This window comes from Nycticebus coucang, chromosome 11 (assembly GCF_027406575.1).
Source record: "Nycticebus coucang isolate mNycCou1 chromosome 11, mNycCou1.pri, whole genome shotgun sequence".
NCBI lineage: Eukaryota > Metazoa > Chordata > Mammalia > Primates > Lorisidae > Nycticebus > Nycticebus coucang.
In genome coordinates, this window is record NC_069790.1 from 110073997 (window position 1) to 110100091 (window position 26095).

The 26095-nt window shown below is 39.0% G+C and overlaps 1 protein-coding gene across 1 annotated transcript in view; it reads left to right on the plus strand.

The window, feature by feature from the left end:
- The window catches only part of IFT56 (intraflagellar transport 56), a 70584-nt gene that overhangs the window by 22301 nt on the left and 22188 nt on the right, over nucleotides 1-26095 (plus strand). Inside the window, exons 6-8 of the mRNA XM_053554008.1 lie at nucleotides 4964-5109; nucleotides 6063-6234; nucleotides 22839-22913. Of these exons, the coding sequence (XP_053409983.1) occupies nucleotides 4964-5109; nucleotides 6063-6234; nucleotides 22839-22913 (393 nt within the window). The remainder of the gene's footprint in view (nucleotides 1-4963; nucleotides 5110-6062; nucleotides 6235-22838; nucleotides 22914-26095) is intronic.

Genomic DNA, 26095 nt, shown 5'->3' on the forward strand with positions numbered 1-26095 from the left:
CTATCTATCTATCTGTCTATCTATCTATCTATCTATCTGTCTGTCTAGTGTGGAGCATGTTTCCTATTCTGTATCTATTTAAATATCTATCTACATCTCTATATGTGTATACATGTATATGTATACATGTGTGTAGATGTAAAATAGCACTATTATCTAAAGTGTTATTGAAATTACATTATTTAAAGCATGTTAAATAAAATAAAAGGAGGTGATAATGTATCTCCTCCCATGCTCTCCCAGTTTCCTATAAAGTGAGAACTATAATACCGTCTATCCCCAGGCTTGTCAGGGAAATTAAATAATAGATACAAAGCATTCTGCATAGTACCTATGAGTTAGCCAATTTCTAAGTATTTACAAAACGTCTACTATATTTGCCACTTGGGGGTGACCTTAAAGGAGAAGTTGAAGTATACCAAGCAGAGAAGGAAGGAACTCATTCCAGGAGTGAGGATGATACATGCAAAGCTACAATGGTAAGAGAGCATAGCATGTATAACAAATTCAGTGGCTGTATTGGAGAGTACAAGACTTAGTAGAGGCAGGAAAATTATCTGAAGAGCCAAAATAAGAGGTAAGGAACTCCTGGATTAGAGCAGCAGTGGGAAAGGAGAAGGAGGAACAGATAAAAGAGATTGTCTAGAACACTGACAGGAAGTGGTGGATGATAATTAGCGATGAAGAAGAGAACGATGGATATTCCAGGTTTCTGACGTGGTTTACTGGGTATATATTGGTAACATTCAAACACAGAGCCACAGACACTATATATTTTAAAGGAAGAAGTGGAAACATTTAGTCTGTTTTTTTGTAGTTTTTGACCAGAGCCGGGTTTGAACCTACCACCTCCGGTATATGGGGCCAGCGCCCTACTCCTTGAGCCACAGGCGCTGCCCAAAGCATTTAGTCGTTTTTTGTTTTTTCTTTTTGAAACAGTCTTATTTTGTTGCTGTCAGTAAAGTGCCGTGGCGTTATCCCTTAGAGCAACCTCAAACTCCTAGGTGTAAGTAATTCCTGTGTCTCAGCCCCCCAAGTAGCTGAGCCTATAGAGTCTGCCTAACACCCAGCTATTTTCAGAGATGGGGTCTCGCTCTTGGTCAGGCTGGTCTTGAACTCCTGAACTCAGGCAATCCACCTGCCTCAGCCTCCTAGAGTGGTAGGATTATAAGTGTGTGCCACCGATCCTGGCCCAGCATTTGATCTTAAACATATTTAAATTAATGTAAGGCAGCTCAGTAAAATCATCTATAATTTTTTAGACATGACACAATATTCTTTTTGGAATACCTGGTAAACATACATACTTATATAATTATAATAGGTTTTTATAGAATCACATTGGCAATGACAAAGGGATATTAACCAAGAGTTATACAGATAATAGAGTTTCATGAATAACTTGGAGAGTATAAAGTAATTCAACTGGAATTAAGTAATTTAAAAGCACATCGCTACCTCGGCTGCTTTGCCATTGTAAAGGCGAAAATGATTACAGGCCTTAAGATTGAGTGCGATGGTGCTATCAGGAATCTGCTGAAGGTAAACGGCCAAAACTTCTTGAGACACATCATAGTAATCCAACTTGTAGTAGCAGAGTGCCACATAAACATTGAGGGCAAGGTATTCCCTGTTGGATGAAAGAATTAGGGGTTAACAATTTAAGTCTACTTAACAGGAATGTTGCCAACTATGAAGCTCAAATGGACAACAAGGCAAAGAGGACAGATTATGAATTTGCCTTGTGGGAAAAGAAGGCAAGATATAATAAGTGTGATCTTTTTTCATTATAATATTTGGTTGGGGTGGTTTGATTTGATATAAGTATAGTAAAAGATGACAACTAGAGAGGCCATGTACACCAGGTCTGGCAGGTTCGAACCTGGCCTAGACCTGCTAAACAACAATGACAACTACAACAAAAAAATAGCCAGGCATTGTGGCAACCACCTGTAGTCCCAGCTACTTGGGAGGCTGAGGCAAGAGAATTGATTAAGCCCAAGAGTTTAAGGTTGCTGTGAGCTGTGATGCCACGGCACTCTACCCAGGGTGACATAGAGAGACTCTGACTCAAAAAAAAAGAAAAAAGGCTCAGCGCCTGTGGCTCAAGCGGCTAAGGCGCCAGCCACATACACCTGAGCTGGCGAGTTCAAATCCAGCCTGGGCCTGCCAAACAACAATGATGGCTGCAACCCAAAAATAGCTGGGTGTTGTGGCAGGTGCCTGTAGTCCCAGCTACTGAGGAGGTAGAGGCAGGAGACTTACATGAGCCCGGGAGTTGGAGGTTGCTGTGAGCTGTGATGGTACAGCACTCTACCCAAGGCAGCAGCTTGAGGCTCTGTCTCTAAAAAAAAAATTTTGCTCTCTTTTCTTCCAGTGTTAAAAAATGTATACCTTTTAAAATACTTGTGCGTGTATAACCATATGAGGATAATAGTACATACACTGTTTTATAACCATATTTTTCATTTAAAGTGAGTTATGAAGATCTTTCTGTGTCACTAGATATTCTACAGGCGAAATTGTAAATGGTAGTTTATGGGTTAAAAATGGACCACAGACATGTTTCTAAAATAGTATTCAAATTTTTAAATTTTAAAAATAAACAATGTCACACACATACACTCACACTTTCTGGCTTCTCTTGAAAAATTGGATTTGAAAACACTGAATACATATTTCTACGTGCAACAATTAGTAGAAGCTAAGTAATTAGCTTGCCACATTTAGATAGTGTAGGTTTTCCCCATTTTTCCTAGTCATTTTAACTTGGAACTTCATTTTTCTCTCTCACATTTTAATGTCTTTATAGTGTTCCACCTAATAGATGTGTCATAATTTACCTATCATTTTCATGTTATTGGTCATTTGGATTATTTCTGATGTTTATGACTAATAAAATAATAACCACTAAAACTTCTTTTCTTGATGTTTACTATCAATTAACCACAGAGCGGGCAGATTGGAAAGTTAGTCTCAACAGAAACCTTTCCAAGCCAGACCTTAGAATGTAGTAGTTGCATCCATTTGCATACACATTAAGACAAGATTTAATGGGAGGGATGGGGAAGAGGTCTCAGTGTGTGACACATCTTGTACCCTCAATGAATCTCCAATAAAAACAAAAAAGCGCCTGTAGTCCCAGCTGCTCGGGAGGCTGAGGCAGGAGAATTGGGGAAGCCCAAGAGCTGGAGGTTGCTGTGAGTCCTGTGACATCATGGCACTCTACTGAGGGCGGTAAAGTAAGACTCTGTCTCCACAAAAAAAGAAAAAAAAAAAAGAATATATACCTCATGAAACTACCCTATGAATTAAATACATTTATGAAATGCTTGCCATAGAATAGACATTCAAACGTTAATCGGCTTGGTGCCTGTGGCTCAAGCAGCTAAGGCACCAGCCACATACATCTGAGCTGGCGGGTTCCAATTCAGCCCGGGCCCATCAAACAACAATGATGGCTGCGACCAAAAAATAGCCGGGCATTGTGGCAGGCGCCTGTAGTCCCAGCTGTTTGGGAGGCGGAGACAAGAGAATCACTTGAGCCTAGGAGTTGGAGGTTGCTGTGAGCTGGGATGCCAAGGCACTCTACCCAGGGCGACAGCTTGAGGCTCTGTCTCAAAAAAAAAAAAATGTTAATCTATATCTCTTTTCTGTCCTCCTCCCATGAAAATTTTAACAGTTAAAAAAAAAAAAAAGTGGTGCCTGTGGCTCAGTGAGTAGGGCACCAGCCCGATATACGGAGGATGGTGGGTTCAAACCCGGCCCTGGCCAAAACGCAACACAAAAAATAGCCGGGCATTGTGGCAGGTGCCTGTAGTCCCAGCTAAGCCCAAGAGCTGGAGGTTGCTGTGAGCTGTGACGCCATAGCACCCTACAAAGGGTGACAAAGTGAGACTCTGTCTCTAAAAAAAAAGACAAGATTTAAATAACTCATACAAAAAATTATGACCAAAATTATCAGTGACCAAAATAGAGATAAGCCAGCTTAATAATTTATAGTTTTGGAAAACTAGATTCAAAAAAAATTTTTTTAAGCTAATAGGCCAAGCTCTATACGAGGTAGGAGTGAGCAGTCTACATATTAAGGATCACTGTCAAAAATATATCTGTTCTGGCTCAGCACCTGTAGCTCAGCAGCTAGGGTGCCAGCCACATATACTGGAGTTGGCGGGTTCGAATCCAGCCTGGGCCTGCCAAACAACAATGATAACTACAACCAAAAAATAGCTGGGCATTGTGGCAGGCACCTGTATTTCCAGCTACTTGAGAGAATCCAGCTACAAGAGAATCACTTAAGCCCAAGAGTTTGACGTTGCTGTGAGCTGTGATGCCACAGTACTCTACTACGGGCGATATAGTGAGACTCTGTCTCAAAAAAAAAAGAAAAAAATATATATATATAATATTCTACCCTGTGTATAAATAAAAGGCAGCTATTATTTCCAGCTATCATTTAAAATATCATATGAGATTGGAATGGAATCCTGACAACATAAAACAATATATAGTAACTGAAGAGAAGATGAAAAAAATCTAGAGCAGAAAAATTAAAATTGGATTTACTAAACAGCAATGGGAAGTGTATTTTGATTGCTTATTGTCCACCAACGAGAAAGAGGTACAGAAAAGCAGATAAAAATTGCTAAAGGATAATAATAAAGAAATGTAGAAAAAATGGAAAGGAAAAAACTATAGAGAAACAGAAAGGGGGATGTTAAATAATAATATTAATTATAATTTAAAGGCTTTCCATTGTCAGGCTGTGCCTCTAGAAACTGTTTGCATCATTCATTGTAGGGGGAGAAGGAATGTGAGGGAAATTAGGAGAAAATAGAAACACAATGGCTAAAGAAGAAGCAGGAGTTAAAATATCTATCACATAATAGCCGTTGACTTCTTGAACTATACACTAATACACTAATGTAAATCTGTGTATGTCTTTTCTTCTCTCACATTTCAGTTTAATGATGAGAAAAAATTGATGAACTTTCATCAGAATCTTCAGGATATCACAGAAGATCAACTCAGTTTGGCCTCAATTCACTATATGCGATCTCACTACCAAGAAGCTATTGATATATATAAGCGAATACTATTAGATAACAGGTCTGTATTCTTTTACGCCTACTTGAATTTTTTTCATTTTGTGAGTTTCTTCTGTAACTAGTTTGGATGAGGACCTAGTGTCCTTTGGATCTAGTGCCAGCATTTGCTCACATCTGTTTATTTGATAATCTGGTGAGATTAAGAGCTCCTCAGATACTGTCTGTATCAGGCTTCTCTACAGTTTTTGCATTATCACCCTTCTAAGGAGACTTGTTAAACATTTGCACTCCTAATTGCTCTGCCATGAAATTTTAATATGCAGATGTGTATGTTGATATATGCATATATTTATATATGGTATATCTGTTTATGCACTATATACTGTACGTGTGTGCTTTATTCATAAAATGGCTGATTTTTTTCATCCCCACATATGAAACAATTTTTGCCCCTTTGCAGGTGATACAGGCCCTTTTGAAAATGCATGGTCTAGATGTGTTGTAATTACATTATAGGTAACTTGTTCACAAAATTAGAAACAAACCATTCTGAAGAATCAACATTCTAACTTTATCACTGAACATTTGACCTCCCCCTCCCACCACAGAAATGTTTCATCCCACTTCCTTCTCGCGTCTCTGGCACTACCTTCCTAATCTCTTGCCTGTTCCCACTTCCAGCATCAAATCTGCTTGTCTTTCCTGCCCATCTTCTGTGTGACGTGTGCTTGTTCGTGTTTATATTCACTTACAGCATATGCTAGTTTTTTGGTATGAACTACGTGACCTTTTCCCTTTCTCTCTAGTTGTCATCTTTTACTATACTTATATCAAACCACCCCAACCAAATATTATAATGAAAAAAGATCACACTTATTATATCTTGCCTTCTTTTCCCGCAAGGCAAATTCATAATCTGTCCTCTTTGCCTTGTTGTCCATTTGAGCTTCATAGTTGGCAACATTCCTGTTAAGTAGACTTAAATTGTTAACCCCTAATTCTTTCATCCAACAGGGAATACCTTGCCCTCAATGTTTATGTGGCACTCTGCTACTACAAGTTGGATTACTATGATGTGTCTCAAGAAGTTTTGGCCGTTTACCTTCAGCAGATTCCTGATAGCACCATCGCACTCAATCTTAAGGCCTGTAATCATTTTCGCCTTTACAATGGCAAAGCAGCCGAGGTAGCGATGTGCTTTTAAATTACTTAATTCCAGTTGAATTACTTTATACTCTCCAAGTTATTCATGAAACTCTATTATCTGTATAACTCTTGGTTAATATCCCTTTGTCATTGCCAATGTGATTCTATAAAAACCTATTATAATTATATAAGTATGTATGTTTACCAGGTATTCCAAAAAGAATATTGTGTCATGTCTAAAAAATTATAGATGATTTTACTGAGCTGCCTTACATTAATTTAAATATGTTTAAGATCAAATGCTGGGCCAGGATCGGTGGCACACACTTATAATCCTACCACTCTAGGAGGCTGAGGCAGGTGGATTGCCTGAGTTCAGGAGTTCAAGACCAGCCTGACCAAGAGCGAGACCCCATCTCTGAAAATAGCTGGGTGTTAGGCAGACTCTATAGGCTCAGCTACTTGGGGGGCTGAGACACAGGAATTACTTACACCTAGGAGTTTGAGGTTGCTCTAAGGGATAACGCCACGGCACTTTACTGACAGCAACAAAATAAGACTGTTTCAAAAAGAAAAAACAAAAAACGACTAAATGCTTTGGGCAGCGCCTGTGGCTCAAGGAGTAGGGCGCTGGCCCCATATACCGGAGGTGGTAGGTTCAAACCCGGCTCTGGTCAAAAACTACAAAAAAACAGACTAAATGTTTCCACTTCTTCCTTTAAAATATATAGTGTCTGTGGCTCTGTGTTTGAATGTTACCAATATATACCCAGTAAACCACGTCAGAAACCTGGAATATCCATCGTTCTCTTCTTCATCGCTAATTATCATCCACCACTTCCTGTCAGTGTTCTAGACAATCTCTTTTATCTGTTCCTCCTTCTCCTTTCCCACTGCTGCTCTAATCCAGGAGTTCCTTACCTCTTATTTTGGCTCTTCAGATAATTTTCCTGCCTCTACTAAGTCTTGTACTCTCCAATACAGCCACTGAATTTGTTATACATGCTATGCTCTCTTACCATTGTAGCTTTGCATGTATCATCCTCACTCCTGGAATGAGTTCCTTCCTTCTCTGCTTGGTATACTTCAACTTCTCCTTTAAGGTCACCCCCAAGTGGCAAATATAGTAGACGTTTTGTAAATACTTAGAAATTGGCTAACTCATAGGTACTATGCAGAATGCTTTGTATCTATTATTTAATTTCCCTGACAAGCCTGGGGATAGACGGTATTATAGTTCTCACTTTATAGGAAACTGGGAGAGCATGGGAGGAGATACATTATCACCTCCTTTTATTTTATTTAACATGCTTTAAATAATGTAATTTCAATAACACTTTAGATAATAGTGCTATTTTACATCTACACACGTATACATATACATGTATACACATATAGAGATGTAGATAGATATTTAAATAGATACAGAATAGGAAACATGCTCCACACTAGACAGACAGACAGATAGATAGATAGATAGATAGATAGATAGATAGATAGATAGATAGATAGATAGATACAAACAAATAGATACTGTGAGGTTAACCATATGAGGTGGCCAGACTTGGAAATTATTTCCATTGATATTGCTTTGGTTAATGTTAGAAGCTACCACAATTTAAGTGTAAAATTTCCATATGTATCAAAAATTTTTTTTAGAGACAGATGGAGTCTCACTTTGTTGTCCTTGGTAGAGTGCTGTAGCATCACAGCTCACAGCAACCTCCAACTCCTGGGCTTAGGCAATTCTCTTGCCTTAGCCACCTGAGTAGCTGGGACTACAGGTGCCCGCCACAACGCCTGGGTATTTTTTTGTTACATTTTGGCCGGGGCTGGGTTCAAACCCGCCACCCTTGGTATATGGGGCCAGTGCCTTACCCACTGAGCCACAGGCACCGCCCTGTATCAAAATTTTGAACTCCTACCCTTGCCCCAAAATTGGTTTTAGTGGGAAGAGAAAAGGAAACTTAAACCAGCAGGGTAACTTTGTCAAAGCAAGCTTTGTAGAGAAAATATATACCAAGGAGCATAGTTAGCCCACTTTACGCTGACTGGAGATTAACCCCTAAGTGAAGCAGTCTTAGTTGTGTAGAAGCCAGGGTGTAGTGTGGAAAGCTCATGTCATTAGGGTATGCCTGGATTCACAATCTACAGCTCATGTAGATAAAGGTGGTCAGTTATAGCAAAACAAATGACCATCAGTTAAATTTCTTAACATGTAATTGAGCAGTCCACTTATATATTACATAAAATATACTCTTGGGATGATAATCCTTTCAACTGAAGAACCCCCAAGTCTGCCTAGTTAATGCTTCCAGCATCAGTAGGTGAATAGCAGGCTGCATTTCCAGCTTAGTCTCTTCAGAGTCCTCACAGTTTGGTAAGAACAAATAAAAGAAATATATTCTTGGGCGGCACCTGTTGCTCAGTTGGTAAGGCGCCGGCCCCATATACCGAGGGTGACGGGTTCAAACCCGGCCCCGGCCAAACTGCAACCAAAAAATAGCCGGGCGTTGTGGCGGGCGCCTGTAGTCCCAGCTACTCGGGAGGCTGAGGCAAGAGAATCGCTTAAGCCCAGGAGTTGGAGGTTGCTGTGAGGTGTGTGAGGCCACGGCACTCTACCGAGGGCCATAAAGTGAGACTCTGTCTCTATAAAAAAAAAAAAAAAGGAAATATATTCTTGCCCTTCTATCTTGAGTCAATCTTGGGGACTTCACCAATTTGGGTAGAAGGTACAAGCTGTTAAATGTTTATGTTTTTACTGCACATGTAGTTTCCATGGTCTGGCATGGGTATCATAGTTAACCAACATTCTATATATCTAGAAATATCTAAGTCGACCCTGGACTGTACTTCCCAACCCCAGAAGGCATGCTTTTCCCTTTAAATTGTGTGAGCACAGTTTGTATATTGATTTTATAGTGTACTCTTTAAAGTAGCAGTCAACTCAGTCAAGTCACAAAGCAGGATGTAGAGCAATAGCTAAAATTTATTTGGCGCCTTGGTGAAAGGGGGCTGAGACTTAATAGGCATCAGTCTCAAACAGCAGGAGTGCTTGTCTTTTAAAGGTTTTATGTAGGGTAGGGGTAAGAGAGTGTTACTTTGGCGTACTAGCAACTATTGCTAGCTATGTTCTAGCTGGCTTACTGCTGAGACCGTTGTTTGTTAGTTTATGGTTTAGCCCCCCAGAGCGATTATGTCCACTAGTTCCTCATTCCTTCTAGCTGGATCTCAGAAGTGGTGGTTTTAACAGTGGTCAATGAACAGCCAAGATGGAGCGCCTTATACTCAAAATGGGGTGGTGTATGCTTGCTCTGTTTTTGGAGTTCCTCTGACCAACCTATCATATACTCCAGCAGTAGCAGTCTCTGTCACACATTCTCAAACTCTTGGGCTTGAGCAATGCTCTTGCCTCAGCTTCCCAAGTAGATGGGACTATAAGCATGCACCACCATACCCAGGTAGTTCTTCTATTTTTTAGTAGAGACAGGGTCTTGCTGTTGCTAAGGCTGGTCTCAAGCTCCTGAGCTCAAGCAATCCACCCACCTCAGCCTTTCAGAGTACTAGGATTACAGGCATGAGCCACTACATCCAACCAAGATCAGGCATTTTTTATTAATTTGTGTAGTGAAGTCTATATGAAGTTAGACAATTAACGTTTGTGAACTTATCCTAGAAAAAGTGCTACATCCCTCATTGCTCCATATCACTGGGGTCACCTTCAAGGTGCTCTTCTTGGGAAGCTTTGCACTAATGCCAGTGCCTAGTCTACTCTTCAAACCAATTTTGGAACTTTTTTTCTGAAATGGACCCCAGAGCTGTTCTTGCATAAGGTCTGACAATTAAATTTGTGAACTCATCCTAGAGAAGGTGCTACATATGGCTTGGGGCTAGTGTTCAGTGATTAGGGCACTGGCCACATGAACTGGAGCTGGTGGGTTTGAGCCCGGCCAGGGCCTACTAAACAATGACAACAATAACAACAACAACAAAAAGCCGGGTACTGTGGTCAAAAATGACCATAGCAATAAGGTATGTGGCACTCTTTCTAGGATTAGTTTGCAAACTTAATTGTCAGACCTCATATTATATGATTCAGTCTCTCACAAACGCTAGTAACATTCTGCTCTTTTATAGTAAACTTGAGGTCATTTGTAATGGTTTTTTTTTGAGACAGAGTTTTACTATGTCACCCTCGGTAGAGTGCTGTGGCGTCACAGCTCACAGCAACCTCCAACTGTTGGGCTTAAATGATTCTCTTGCCTCAACTTCCCAAATAGCTTGGACTACAGGCTCCCACCATAATGCTCAGCTATTTTTTGGTTGCAGTTGTTGTTGTTATTTAGCTGGTCTGGGCTGGGTGCTAACCTGCCAGTCTTGGTGTATGTGGCTGATGCTATAACCACTATGCTACGGGTGCCGAGCCATAATTTGTAATGATTGATTTAATTCTTAAAATACTTTGAATAGTACACAGCTATGAGTTAACAATAAAAAAAATAACATAACAAAATAAAATAAAATACTTTGAATAACTTGTCTAAGGTTATACAGCTAACATAAGTTACAAATTCAAGTTTCAAATCTTTGTCTCTAAAGCTCATAGACTTAATTACTAAAATTTATTGCAAATTTAGGTGTTCTTAATAGACAGACACATGCACACACAGAAACATATATATGTGTATGTATAAATGTCTCCATTATGCTTATTATTTGGTAGTTGTGTAAATTGTTTTTTTTGTTTTTTGTTTTTTTTGAGACAGAGTCTCACTCTGTCACCCTGGATAGAATTTCCTGGCATCATCATAGCTCACAGCAACCTCAACATCTTGGGCTCAGGTGATCCGCTTGTCTCAGCCTCCAGAGTAGCTGGGACTATAGGTTCCTGTCACAATGCCCAGTTAGTTTTTATATTTTTAGTAGAAATGAGGTCTCCCTCTTGCTCAGGCTGGTCTCAAACTCCTGAGCTCAAGCAATCCACCCACCTCAGCCTTAAAGAATGCTGGGATTATAGGTGTGAGCCACCATGCTGGGCAGTAGTAGCCTAATTATCTTCAATCTAGACAAGCTTATTAAGGGTTAGGACTGTATCTTTTTCTTTTTGTTTTCTTTCTTTTTTTAATAGGGCTACTATGTAGCCCAGGCTGATGTCAAACTCCTGAGTTCAAGCAGCCCTCCCACCTCAGCCTTCTGAGAAACTGGGACTACAAGTGTGCTCTACCACGCTCAGCTTGGGACTGTATCTTTTGACATTAATGTCTTAGGATCTGGCACAACTGATACACATAGCCCAGGCTGATGTCAAACTCCTGAGTTCAAGCAGCCCTCCCACCTCAGCCTTCTGAGAAACTGGGACTACAAGTGTGCCCTACCACGCTCAGCTTGGGACTGTATCTTTTGACATTAATGTCTTAGGATCTGGCACAACTGATACACAAAGTTGATGCCAACTATGTTTTTGTTGAAAAAGAAATTAAAAGTTTGGCTGTCAAATTAAAGAGAATCATGTTCAAAGAGGAAGGAGATGCTAAAGAAGTCAACAGATATGAAGACTGAGGAAAGGCCATTGGATTGCATCACTAGGATTTCCTACTCTGATTAGAATATCATTATTAGTGGCGCTTGAAGCTAGTTTGCTAAGAGATAAGGAAGAAGTAAAGTAGTAACCTAGACTAGGAATTCTTTTTTTTTTTTTTTTTTCTTGTAGAGACAGAGTCTCACTGTACCGCCCTCCAGTAGAGTGCCATGACGTCACACGGCTCACAGCAACCTCTAACTCTTGGGCTTACGCGATTCTCTTGCCTCAGCCTCCCAAGGAATTCTTTTTTTGAGACAGAATCTCAAGCTGTTGCCCTGGGTAGAGTGCCGTGGCGTCACAGCTCACAGCAACCTCAAACTCCTGGGCTTACGTGATTCTCTTGTCTCAGCCTCCCAAGTAGTTGGGACTACAGGCGCCCGCCACAACACCCGGCTATTTTTTGATTGTAGTTGTCATTGTTGTTTGGCAGGCCCAGGTTGGATTCGAACCCACCAGCTCCGGTATATATGGCTGGCGCCCTAGCCGCTTGAGCTACAGGCGCTGAGCCAAGACTAGGAATTCTTGTAGAGGATATGGCAGAAGGAATAACAAGTAAATGATGAAGCAATAGAGGCAATGAATATAGGATGCTGATAAAAGGTATGAGAAAGCTGCTGGTTTCAGAGGATAAAGAATTGAAGAACTTTTTCCCCCGAACTGAGACATCATCTAGAGTAGTGATTATGGAGTAGAACTTGGAATAAGGTAAACCCAAATTTCAATCCTCATATAGTAGTTATGTGACTTTAAGTGAAATACTTAAACCTTCTTGAGTCTCATCTATAAAAACAGGGAAAATAATAGTACTGACTCTTCATAGGTTGTTGTGAAGAGTAAATGATATGATCTGTGTAAAGTCCTTAAGTTGATATATGTAGTAAACTCTGTTAATATTAGCAATTATCAGAGATTTTATAGGCAGAAACATAGTCAAATTTATCTTTTTTTTTAGTGCTTTGTCTTGTTTAGGAAATCATTTCCTAGCCCAAGATCGTGTTCTCTGAAATTAACTTCTAAATGCTTATTTTGCTTTTAAACCAGGTATTTAAACCCTGTAATTATATTACATTTAAAAGGATTAATTTTGGCAGTGCCCGTAGCTCCGTGGGTAGGGCACTGGCCACATACACCCAGGCTGGTGGGTTCAAACCCAGGCTGGGCCAGCTAAACAACAATGACAACTGCAACAACCAAAAAAAATATCCGGGCATTGTGGCGGGTGCCTGTAGTCCAAGCTACTTGGGAGGCTGAGGCAAGAGAATCTCTTAAGCCCAGGAGTTTGAGGTTGCTATGAGCTGGAATGCCACAGCACTCTACCAAGGGTGACATAGTGAGACTGTCTCAAAAAATAAATAAATGGATTCATTTCTCTAATTAAAAGAAAGAGATTAGTAAATCGGAAAAGTCAAAATCTTAATAAATTTTTTAAAAAGAAAAAATTTTGAATGTAAAGGTTTTTTTTTTTCTGCAGTTTTTGGCCGGGGCTGGGTTTGAACCCACCACCTCCGGCATATGGGGCCGGCGCCCTACTCCTTTGAGCCACAGGCGCCACCTGAATGTAAAGGTTTTTCATGTGGAATATATATATATATATATATATATATATTTTTTTTTTTTTTTTTGTAGAGACGGAGTCTCACTATACCACCCTCGGGTAGGGTGCCGTGATTTCACACAGCTCACAGCAACCTCTAACTCTTGGGCTTACGTGATTCTCTTGCCTCAGCCTCCCGAGCAGCTGGGACTACAGGCGCTCGCCACAACACCCAGCTATTTTTTTGTTGCAGTTTGGCCGGGGCTGGGTTTGAACCCGCCACCCTCGGCATATGGGGCCGGCGCCCTACTCACTGAGCCACAGGTACCGCCCATCATGTGGAATATTTCTTACATCATTTTTAGCACAGGTATCATGTTTTTAGAAAGGTCATTTTCACTCCAACATAGATAAGATGATGTACATCTTCTGTTTTTATTTTTATTTATTTATTTTTTGTAGAGACAGTCTCACTTTATGGCCCTCGGTAGAGTGCCGTGGCCTCACACACCTCACAGCAACCTCCAACTCCTGGGCCCAAGCGATTCTCTTGCCTCAGCCTCCCGAGTAGCTGGGACTACAGGCGCCCGCCACAACGCCCGGCTATTTTTTTGTTGCTGTTTGGCTGTGGCCGGGTTTGAACCCGCCACCCTCCATATATGGGACTGGCGCCTTACCAACTGAGCCATAGGCACTGCCCCTGTTTTTAGTTTTATTTTTAAACAGCTTTAATTCACACAATTCACTCTTTTAAAGTGTACACTTGATTTGTTTTTTTAGTATATTCATAGGTTGTGTGTCACCACAATTTTAGAATATTTATTTCATCATCTCAAAAATAAATGCTATCAGCCCCTACTTCCCTGTTCCCCTAGTATTTAACAACCACTAATCTACTTTCTGTCTATATATTTGCCTACTCTAGACACTTCATGTAAATGGAATCTTAAAATGTGGTCTTTTATGACTGGCATCTTTAACTTAGCATGTTCATCATGTTGGTCATTTCTCTTGGGTTTATACCTGGGAGTGGAATTGCTAGGTCATATGATAATTCTGTATTTAATTGTTTAAATTAATTAATTTAATTCTGCCAGACCGTTTTCCAAAATAGCTGTATTATTTTACATTCCCATCAGCAGTGTGTTTTGATTTCTCTGTATCTTCACCAACAGCTGTTATTATCTGACTTTTTGAAATAGAATCTCATTGTGGTTTTGATTTGCATTTCCCTGATAATTAATGATGTTGAGTATTGTTTGTGTTTATTGGCTATTTGTATCTTCTTTGTAGAAATGTCTATTCAAGTTCTTTGCCCATGTTTTGATTTATTTGTCTTTTTATTCAGTTGCTGGAGTTCTTTATAGGTTCAAATCTCTTCACCAATGTATGAATTACAAATATTTATCACCATTCTATAGGTTATCTTCCCAATTTCTTTTTTTTTTTTTTTTTTTTGTAGAGACAGAGTCTCACTTTATGGCCCTCGATAGAATGCCGTGGCCTCACACAGCTCACAGCAACCTCCAACTTCCGGGCTTAAGCGATTCTCTTGCCTCAGCCTCCCGAATAGCTGGGACTACAGGCGCCCGCCACAACACCCGGCTATTTATCTTCCCAATTTCTTACTAGTGTTTTTTGAAGCACAAAAGATTTTTTTATTTTTATTTTTTTATCGTTTGGGATTCATTAAGGGTACAAAGAATTAGGTTACACTGATTGCATTTGTTAGATAAAGTCCCTCTTATAATTGTATCCCGTCCCTAAGAAGAGTGCCATACACTGAGATTCCCTATCCCCCTTCTACTTCCCTCTCTCTCATTCCCCTACCCCACCCCCACCTATATTAGCTCATCTACTGCCTTCATATTAGAATTGAGTACATTGGATTCTTGAATCTGCATTCTTGTGATGCTTTACTTAGAAGAATACATTCCAACTCAATCCAGGTTAATACAAAAGATAAAGTCTCCCATATACTGGGTTGGTGGGCATTTAGGTTGTTTCCACATTTTGTCGATTGTAAATTGAACTGTGATAAACAATCTAGAGCAAACGTCCTTATGATAAAACGATTTTTTTTTTCTTCTGGGTAGATGCCTAGTAATGGATTGAGAAAAGTTTTTAATTTTGATGGGTCAAATTTATCTATTTTTTCTTTTGTTGCTTGTGTTTGTGGTGTCATACCTAAGAACCCAATGCCAAGTCAAAAGTTATAAAGATTTACCCCTGTTTTCCTCTTAAGAGTTTTTTAATTTTAGCTCTTAGATTTAGGTGTTTGAACATTTTGAATTAATATTTATATATGGTATTAGGTAAAAGTCCAACTTTATTCTTTTGCATGTGAATATTGAATTGTTCTAACACCATTTGTTGAAGAGACTATTTCTCCATTGAATGGTCTTAACAGCCTTGTCAAAGCTGGTTACCCATAGATAACATGGGTTTATTTCTGTACTCTGAATCCTGTTCCATTGATTTATATGTCTATCCTATTTATATGTCTATCAGTACCACACTATTTTTGTTATTCTTGCTTGTAGCAAGTTTGAAATCAGGACATATGAATCTTCCTAATCTGGTCCCCTGCAATTCCCTATGAATTTTTGAGTCAGCTTATCAATTCCTACAGAGAACTCAGGTGGGATTCTAATAGGGATTGCATTAAATCTGTGTATCAATTTGGGGATTATTACTATCTTAATAATATTAAGTCTTTCAGTTCATAAACACAGAATGTTTTTCCATGTATTTTGGTGTTTTTTAATTTCTTCTAAAAATGTTGGTAGTTTGTGGGGACAAGTTTTTCATTTCTTTTATTAAATCTATTACTTAGAATTTTATTTTTTTATTTATTTTGAGACAGAGTCTCTGTCGCCTTAGGTAGAGTGCTGTGGCCTGTCATCATGGCTCATAGCAACCTCAGTCTCTTGGACTCAAGCGATTCTCTTGCATCAGCCTCTTGAGTATCTTGGGACTACGGGCACCCACCTTGATGCCTGGGTAGTTTTTCTATTTTTAGTAGAGACAAAATCTCACTCTTGCTCAGGCTGGTCTGGAACTCCTGAGCTCAAATGACTTGCCTGCCTTGGCCTTCCAGAGTACTAGGATTATAGGCATGAGCCACTGTGCCCAGCCTTATATTTTCATATACATATATATATATATATATATATATTACATATACTGGCCTTGTTTTATTTTCATATATATTCTTTTCTGCTTTAGTGTTAGAATAATACTGACCACATAGTATAAGTTGAAAACCATTCCTTCTAATTTTAAAAAGAGTTTGAAGACTTGCTATATTAAAACTTTTTTAAATGTTTAGTAGAATTAAGCAGTGAAGCCATTTGGGCCTAACTTTTTTGGGGGGGTAGTTTTTTTTATTATTAATCCAATTCTTTTATTTGTTTTCTTTCTTTTTTTTTTTTTTTTGTAGAGACTACAGGCGCCCGCCACAACGCCCGGCTATTTTTTGGTTGCAGTTCAGCCAGGGCCGGGTTTGAACCCGCCACCCTTGGTATATGGGGCTGGTGCCTTACCGATTGAGCCACAGGCGCCACCCTTTTTATTTGTTATTCGTTTCTTTTTGAGTCAGTTTAAATAGTTTGTACCTTTTTAGACATTTATCCCTTTCACCTATGTTATTAAATTTATTGGCATTTATCCCTTTTTAGGCATTTATCCCTTTCACCTATGTTATTAAATTTATTGGCAAATTATTATTATTTTTTTTGAGACAGTTTCACTATGTCACCCTCGGTAGAGTGCTGTGGCGTTACAGCTCACAGCAACCTCAAACTTAAGTGATTTTCTTGCCTCAGCCTCCCAAGTAGCTGGGACTATAGGCACCCACCACAATGCCCAGCTATTTTTTTGTTGTAGTTATTGTTTAGCAGGCCTGGGCTGGGTTCCAACCCACCAGCCCTGGTGTATGTGGCTGGTGCCCTAAACACTGAGCTACCGGCGCCAAGCCATCATATTATTGTTCACAGTATTCCTCTGTAATACTTTGTATTTCTGTAAGGTCAGTAGTAATGTCCTTTTTTTCATTTCTGATTCTAGTAAATTGAATCGTCTCTTTTTCTTAATCAGTTTAGCTAAAGATTTTGTTGGTCTTTTCAAAGAGTCAGCATTTGATGTCCTCGATCTTTCTCTATTGTTCTTCTATTTTCTCTTTACCTGATTTCTGCTGTAATCTTTAGTATTTCCTTCTTCTGCTTGTTTTAGGTTTAGTTTGCTCATATTTTGCCAGTGTTTTAAGATTAAGTTATTAATTTACCTTTTTCTTACTTTCTTTTTTAGTGTAGGCATTTGCAACTACAAAGTTCCCTCCAAGCACTGCTTTCACTGCATCCATAAGTTTTATTATGTTGTGTCGTTAGTTTTATTTATCTCAGAGTATTTTATAATTTCCTTTTTGATTTCTTCTTAGGCCCATTTGTTATTTAGAAGTATATTGTTTATTTCCTTTATTCTTTTATACTTAAGTCTGTAATCTACCTGGAATTGATTTTTTGTATAGGCTGTGAGGCAAAGATCAGATTTCATTTTTTTTCATAAAAATAACTGATTGTCCCAAAACTATTGAAAAGATCATCCTTTTCCTACTATTCCACTACCTTTAAAAAATAATTCCAACGTCTATCCATATAGACTATATCTATTTCTGAATCCTGTATTCTGTCCTGTTGATCTATTTTATCTTTTCTTGCTCTTAAAACAATATTGCCTTAATTACTACAGCTTTATAATAAATTTTCATAGTAATGGGCCAAGCGAATTTTGCCATACTATCATTGTCTTGGCTGTTCTTGTCTTTTTATATTTCAGTATGAATTATAAAACAAGTCTGTCAAATCCAAACATACAAATAAGCTTGCTAGACTTTTTTTTTTTTTTTTTGTAGAGACAGAGTCTCACTTTATGGCCCTCGGTAGAGTGCCGTGGCCTCACACAGCTCACAGCAACCTCCAACTCCTGGGCTTAGGCGATTCTCCTGCCTCAGCCTCCCGAGTAGCTGGGACTACAGGCGCCCGCCACGACGCCCGGCTATTTTTTTGTTGCAGTTTGGCCGGGGCTGGGTTTGAACCCACCACCCTCGGCATATGGGGCCGGCGCCCTACTCACTGAGCCACAGGCGCCGCCCAAGCTTGCTAGACTTTTAACTGGGGTTGCATTGAATTTATAGATGAATCCATTGATCCATTAATGAGAACTCAGGTTGATTCTATATCTTGGCTACTGTGAATAATGCTGCAGTGAACATGGGAGTGCATATATCTTTTCAACAATTGGATATATACCCAATAGTGGGATTACTGAATCATATGATAATTCTATTTTTAACTTTTTGAGGGACCACTATACTGTTTTTCCTAATTGTTGTATTTGGCCTGGTGTGGTGGCTCACACATACAATCCTAGCACTCTAGGAGGTTGAGACACGTGAATTGCTTGAGTTTAGGAGTTTTGAGACCAGCCTGAGCAAGACCCCATCTTTACTAAAAATAGAAAAAACTAGCCAGGCATTGTGGGGGCTGCCTGTAGTCCCAGCTATTTGGAAGGCTGAGCCAAGTAGATCACTTGAGCTCAAAACTTTGAGGTTTCTGTGAGCTATGACACCATGGCACTCCATCCAGGGTAAGAGAACGAGACTCTGTTTAAAAAGAAAAAAATAATTGTTGTACTAATTTACATTCCCACAAACTGTACAGAGGGTTTCCTTTTCTCCACATCCTTGTCAACTCTTGTTATCTTTTGTCTTTTTTTTTTTTTTTTGAGACAGAGTCTCAAGCTGTCGCCATGGGTAGAGTGCCATGGTGTCACAGCTCATAGCAACCTCAAGCTCTTATGCTCAAGCAATTCTCTTGCCTCAGCCTCCAAAGTAGCTGGGACTACAGGCGCCAGCCACAACGCCCGGCTATTTTTTGTTGTTGTTGTTGTTTTAGTAGGCCCAGACTGGGTTCTAACCCAGCCTGGGTGCCTTACCCACTGAGCTACGGGACCTCCCTCTTTTGTCTTTTTAATAATAGCCATTCCTATCAAAATGAGGTAATATCTCTTTGCAGTTTTTTTGTTTGTTTGTTTGTTTTGCAGTTTTTGGCCAGGGCTGGGTTTGAACCCACCACCTCTGGTGTATGTGGCTGGTACCCCACTCCTTTGAGCCATAGGCGACGCCCAATCATTGCATTTTTAATTTGCATTTTTTTTTAACTATTAGTAATTTTGAGCATTTTTAATATAACTTTGTCATTGTTGTCTTATTTTGAGAAATCTCTTACTAATTCTAATAATTTATCTGTAAATTTCTTTGGATTTTATAAATATCAAATTATTTCATTTTTTTTTTTTTCTAATTGTTAAAATTTATATTTTTTTCTTACCTGACTGCACTGGCAATGTCCTCTGGAACAGTGTTTCATACTTGAAATATCCTTGAATATTTTTTATCTCAAAGGGAAATCTTTTGAAATTAACTATGATGTTTAGTGTAAATTTTTAAAAGTACCCTTTATCACATTAAGGCACTTCCCTTCTAGTATTAGTTATTAAGAGGTTTTACAGTGATCAGATTGAATTATAATAATATTCTGCATCCTGCTTCTATTGAGATGATCATATAATTTTCCCCTTACTCTATTATTATGACAGAGTACATTGAAATTGTTTTTATTGTTAAATCAACTTTACAACAGTAAACCTGGTAAAATGGCTTGGTGCTCTTACATCAGTGGTTAGGGTGCTGGCCACATGCACTGGGGCTGGTTGGTTCAAACCTGGCTCGCTCCTGCTAAACAACAATGGCAACAACAACAACAACAAATAACTGGGTGTTGTGGCGGGCACCTGTAGTCCCAGCTACTTGGGAGGCTGAGGCAAGAGAACTGCTTAACCTCAAGAGTTTGAGGTTGCTGTGGGCTGTGATGCCACAGCACTCTACCAAGGGCAACATAGTAAGACTCTGTCTCAAAAAACAAAAAAACAAAAAAAAAACCAAACCTGGCAAAACCAGATAAAACAACAGTAAAACCAGTAAAGCTTAACTGTGGTTTATTTTTCTTTTTACATATCACAGGAGTAATTTCACTTAACATTTTTTTGCATCAACACTTATTGGTTTGATTGCTCTATAATTTGCTTGTTTTGTACAGTTCTCAGGTTTTGGTGCAAAAGTTATGGAGTGAATACCATGTTTCTATTTTCTGGAAAATTTTGTGTAAGATTGACATGATTTTTTTTTTTTAGAGACAGAGTCTCACTTTGTCACCCTCGGTAGAGTGCTGTGGCGTCACAGCTCACAGCAACCTCCAGCTCTTGGGCTTAGGTGATTCTCTTGCCTCAGCCTCCCAAGTAGCTGGGACTATAGGCGCTTGCCACAATGCCCAGCTATTTTTTTGTTGCAGTTTGGCCAGGGTTTGAACCCACCACCCTCAGTATATGGGGCCAGCGCCCTACTTGCTGAGTCACAGGCGCCACCCAGATTGGCATGATTTTTCTATTAAATGTTTGGTAGAACTTACTGATGATGTTGTCTAGGTTTCGAAGGTTTTAAATTACTAACTCAATTCCTTTAAAAGATTATAGGACTATACATGTTTTTTCTTCTTATTTTTGGTAAGTTGTATTTTTCTAGAAATTCAGTCATCTCATTTACCTTTTCAATTGTGTTTAGTCTTTTACTAAAACAACTTTTAGGCTGAGCATAGTGGCTTGCACCTGTAGTCTCAGCTTCTTGGGAGGCTGAAGTGGGAGGATCGTTTGAGCCCAGGAGTTTGAGGTTTCAGTGAACTCTTAATTGCACCACTGCACTCCTGCCTGGGGGACAGAGTGAGATCCCATCTCTCTCTCTCTCTTTTTTTTCTTTTTTTAGACAGAATCTCACTTCGTTGTTCTGAGTAGAGTGCTGTGGCATCATAGGTCACAGCAACCTCAAACTCTTGGGCTTAAGCAATCTTCTTGCCTCAGCCCCCCGAGTAGCTGGGACTACAGGTGCCTACCACAATGCCCAGCTAGGTTTTTTTAGAGATGGGGTCTTCTCATTCTAGTACTCTGGCAGACTGAGGCAGGTGGATTGCTTGAGATCCCATCTCTTAAACCAAGAGCCACACACACAAATTGTGGGTTTAATTTTTTTCTATTATATAATTGTTTTCTACTTTATTAACTTATATACTTACCTTTGTCATTTCCTGTTTTCTTTCAATGAGTTTTGCTTTGCGTTTAAAAATCATCCAAATACATGGTTAACTTATTAATTTTCAACCTTTCTTCTTTTCTAAAATATGCATTTAAGCTTATAAATTGCTCTAGCTACATTCCAAGGTTGAGTATCCAATATAGCTTCTAATTCCAATATGAATTATTTTGGGTTACTTAGAGGTATACTTTCTAACTTCCCAGGAGATGGCAAATTTTTCAGGTTTTTGTTTTTGTTTTTAAACAGGATCTTATTCTGTTGCCCTGGCTAGAGCACAGTGACATCATCCTAGCTCACTGTAACCTTCAACTCCTGGGCTCACGTGGTCCTCCTGTTTCAGCCTCCTCAGTAGGTGGAACTACAGGCATGCCCCACCACACTCAGCTAATTTTTAAACATTTTGTAGAAATGAGGTTCTCACAGTATTTCTCAGATTGCTTTCAGATACTTGGCCTCAAGCAATCCTCCGTCTTCACCTCCCAAAGTGCTAGGATTCTAGTCATGAGTCACTGTACCTGGCCCTTGTGTTTTGAATAGAGTATTTGATTCAACTACATTTAATGTAATTACTGGTTACTTAGATTTAAATCTACCATTTTATATTGTGTTTCTATTTATCTTACCTTTTGGGTTTATTTTTCTCTCCTTATTTTTTGAGACAGTCTCATTTCATCACCCTCGGTAGAGTGCTGTGGTATCATAGCTCACAGCAACCTCCAAGTTTTGGGCTCAAGTGATTCTCTTGCCTCAGCCTCCCAAGAAGCTGGGACTACAGGCACCTACCACAACACCTGGCTATTTTTAGAGATGGGGTCTCACTCTTGCTCAGGCTGGTCTTGCACCTGTGAGCTCAGAGCAGTCCACTTGCCTCAGCCTCCCAGAGAGATCTAATAAACAATAAAACAGAAGGGAGGAGGTACTTGAATTGCATTATGTAAATAAAGGGTAATTCAGTGGGAAGGAGGAACCATGAGAATTCAACATGTAAGTGGATGTCAGATTAAAGAATCAACCTTAGTTGTTAAAGTCTTAGCTTTATCACTCTTGGCACTGAAAGAAAGAAAAGATGAACTCTAGAAGTCTAGATTTGAGTGTACCAGTTTTCAAACTTGCTGCTTAGTATATGGTTGAACTTATTTAACATTTATAAGTCTCATTGTTCTCATCTATAATATATGGACAATAAATACATTGATTACAGTCATGAGGATCAAATGAAATACTGATAGCATGTTGATTTTTTGTGAAGCATAAAGCATTGTATAAATATGTGGTATAAGAACTACACATTTGTCATATTCATAAACCTTTCTTTTTAAATTTCAGACAGAACTCAAAAGCTTGATGGACAATGCTTCTTCATCCTTTGAATTTGCTAAAGAACTCATCAGGCACAATCTGGTGAATAATGGTTTTCCGTCTTGACTGCCTTCAGTCCTACTACACTTTGGTACATCAAAGCATTAGACAGATGAATTAATGAGATGCTGCGGCAAATAATGCTGCCCTCCAAAGGAACCCCTCCTTGCTGTAGAGGAGATGAGTTATCTAATATTGCTGAGTCTCAAATTCCCTAACTAAAAATCGTGATGATAACTATGCCTTTTCCTTTGTCTCTTTGCTCAAGGCAATCTTTATTGGGAGGGCAGGAAAATATATAACATTTGGAAAGAAGTGCAAGTCAGTGTAGATCCAATTATTTGGTTTTTTGGCAAAGAAAAGTGACATATCCTTGGGGTTTGAATAAATGAGAAAGACTTTAAGGTCTTTGAAGAATAGCTGACATTTTGAGAGCTCATTCTGGTCAAGGATGTGGAAGTAGAATGAGGATGACATTTAAGATTATGAGCAGATTGATCCTACTGGAACAGTAAGTTTGCAAGGGGGAATAGTAGACACTAAAGTTAGGTACAGGTAACGGTTAGGTTTAGGGCTAGAATATGTTGGCTTTTGCCAAAAAATTTCAAAGCTTAGATTAAGTTTTATTCCATTAACTATGTAATACAGTGAGATTCAATTCAGACACATAGGAACATTGGGCAAGTTATCTAATATTGTTGAGTCTCAAAGTCCCCATCTAAAAATGGTGATGATGATAACTATACCTTTCCCTTCTGATTTCTCTATCCCTTTTATTTATTTATTTATTTTTATGTTATTTTTTTTTTTTTAGGCTGGTCAATCTCTATCCCTTTTATTAGCACCAGTTCTCCCAATACCCTTGCTGAAAAACACTGCTGTTTTAGACTCGCCTTGCCTTATTACTGCTATCTACTCAGTCACTGACTCTTAGTAATTCTTTTTTGGCAATGTCTTACGTTTGTTACATTTCTACTCTGCTTCAGGCCTCCGTGACAGATAAGTTTTATTTGGATAGTTTCTATTATGGACTCCTGTATCTAATCTTTTTATTTAGAATCTGGTTTGTAAATTAAAGCCATATTATTATTTTCGGAGGATACATTATAGGTTGTCTAGAAGTTAAGCTTGGAGAGAGATCAAGACTTGAGAATACATGGATTTAGGAATTTTTGTAAGAGTCTTGACAATTAAATTTGGAAGATTTTCAATTGCTGAAGTTCTAATAATTAAATTTGGAATAAAGGATTAAAAACAGAAAACTGTAGTTCCAAACAGCATCAGTATTTTGGGGGCTGGAGGAAGGAGAACCAGTAAATGAGAGAAGAAAGGGCAGACAAGAAACAGCACCCAGATAATGTCATTTACAGCTGCACATTGTATTCTTGTGGGAGGCTTTGAAACTGATGATGCATGGGCTCCACCTGCAGGGAGTTTCCTTCCCTTTCCCTTTCTTCTTTCCCTTTCTCTTTCCCTTTCCTTTTCTTCTTTCCCTTTCCTTTTCTTCTTTCCCTTTCCCTTTCCGCTTTCCCTTTCCTTTTCTCTTTCCGATTCTTCTTTTCCTTTTTCTTTCTCTTTCCCTTTCTCTTTCCGATTCTTCTTTTCCTTTTTCTTTCCCTTTCCCTTTCTCTTTCCTTTCTTTTCTGTCTGGAACCCAGCTATCAGCTATCAAAAGCTGATAGCCCAGCTACCAAAAGCCTTGATATAGCATTATGTAATTCATCCATGTAACAAAAATTCAGAAGAATCAGGAGTTCTTATTTAATGGTTGGTCTGGAACCCAGCCATCAGTATTTTCTTAAATGTTTCCCTGGTATGTAAAAGATACAGCCAAGGCAAAGAACCACTCACTATATGTATGTATAACTGGAAGGAACATGTCAAAAGTAAATAGGGATTATTCTTGGAGAATGGGATTAGAGAAAAAAGTAAGAATGTGGAAATTTTTTTGAATTTTTTTTTTTTTTAGACAGAGCCTCAAGCTGTTGCCCTGGGTAGAGTGCCATGGCTTCACAGCTCACAGCAACCTCCAACTCCTAGGCTCAAGCAAGTCTCCTGCCTCTGCCTCCCAAGCAGCTGGGACTATAGGCACCCGCCACAACACCCAGCTATTTTTTGGTTAGAGCCATCGTTGTTTGGCGAGCCCAGGCTGGATTCGAACCTGCCAGCTCAGGTGTATGTGGCTGGCACCTTAGCCACTTGAGCCATAGGCGCCAAGCCAGAATATGGAAATTTTCCTTTTTCCTGTTAGAATGATGTATTTGAGCCCTTTTCCAAGGAATTCATATTACTTTTATAATTTTTCTAGAAAACCTATAAAATATTGGGGCAATATAAATGGTTTAAAATATCAACCTTTTGGTGTAGTGGACATTGGCAACTAAGAAGCAGGGAGAGTGGTAAAAAAATTACCTATTGGGTATAATGTCTATCACTCTGGTAACAGGTAGACTAAAAGCCTTGATACAGCATTATATAATTCTTCCATGTAACAAAAACCCTTGTACCCCCTAAATCTTTTCAAATTAAAGAAAACAACTTTTGAAGTCATATTTTAGCTCAAAATCAAACCATGCCATTCATTAGTTTTATAACTTAGGTTAAGTCACTTAACACTGCCAAGTCTCAGTGTTCTCACATGTAGAATAAGGAGAATTGAAGTACTGATCTTACTTTTCTGTGAGGATTAACTTAGGTAATGCACAGTATGCATTAGTAAATGGCACTGTTATTGTCATCTTGTCAAAGCTACAGGCATGTCATGAAAGCAGGAGTCTGTTGAATTTGGCTAGAGGGTTAATTTGTGACTTGTGAGAGTCAGTTTACTAGTTGTCTGAGAGTAGAAGCTGATTTGGGGGGAGGTTAAGGACTGAGAGGATGAGAAGAAAGTAGAAGCAATAAGCCACATACTTTTGAAGTATGACATTAAAAGGAAGGAGAAAAATTGGACACTATTCAGAGGCAATAATGGGGCCAAGTGGAAAATTTTTCAGTAGAACAAAAATGCTTTTGTATGTTTAATGTTGAGAAATAGAACCAGAGCTTTGGGAAGATGAAGATACAATGATTAATGGAGAAACAAGGTCCAGATGGAGTTGGAAATTATGGGATTAAGAAGCTAGGTGAATGAATTAATCTTGCCAAAAAAAGGGACCATTTCAAAGAGGAATCAAAAAAGACCAAATAGATAATTTAAAGTAGAAATATGAGTTTAGGTAGTTCAT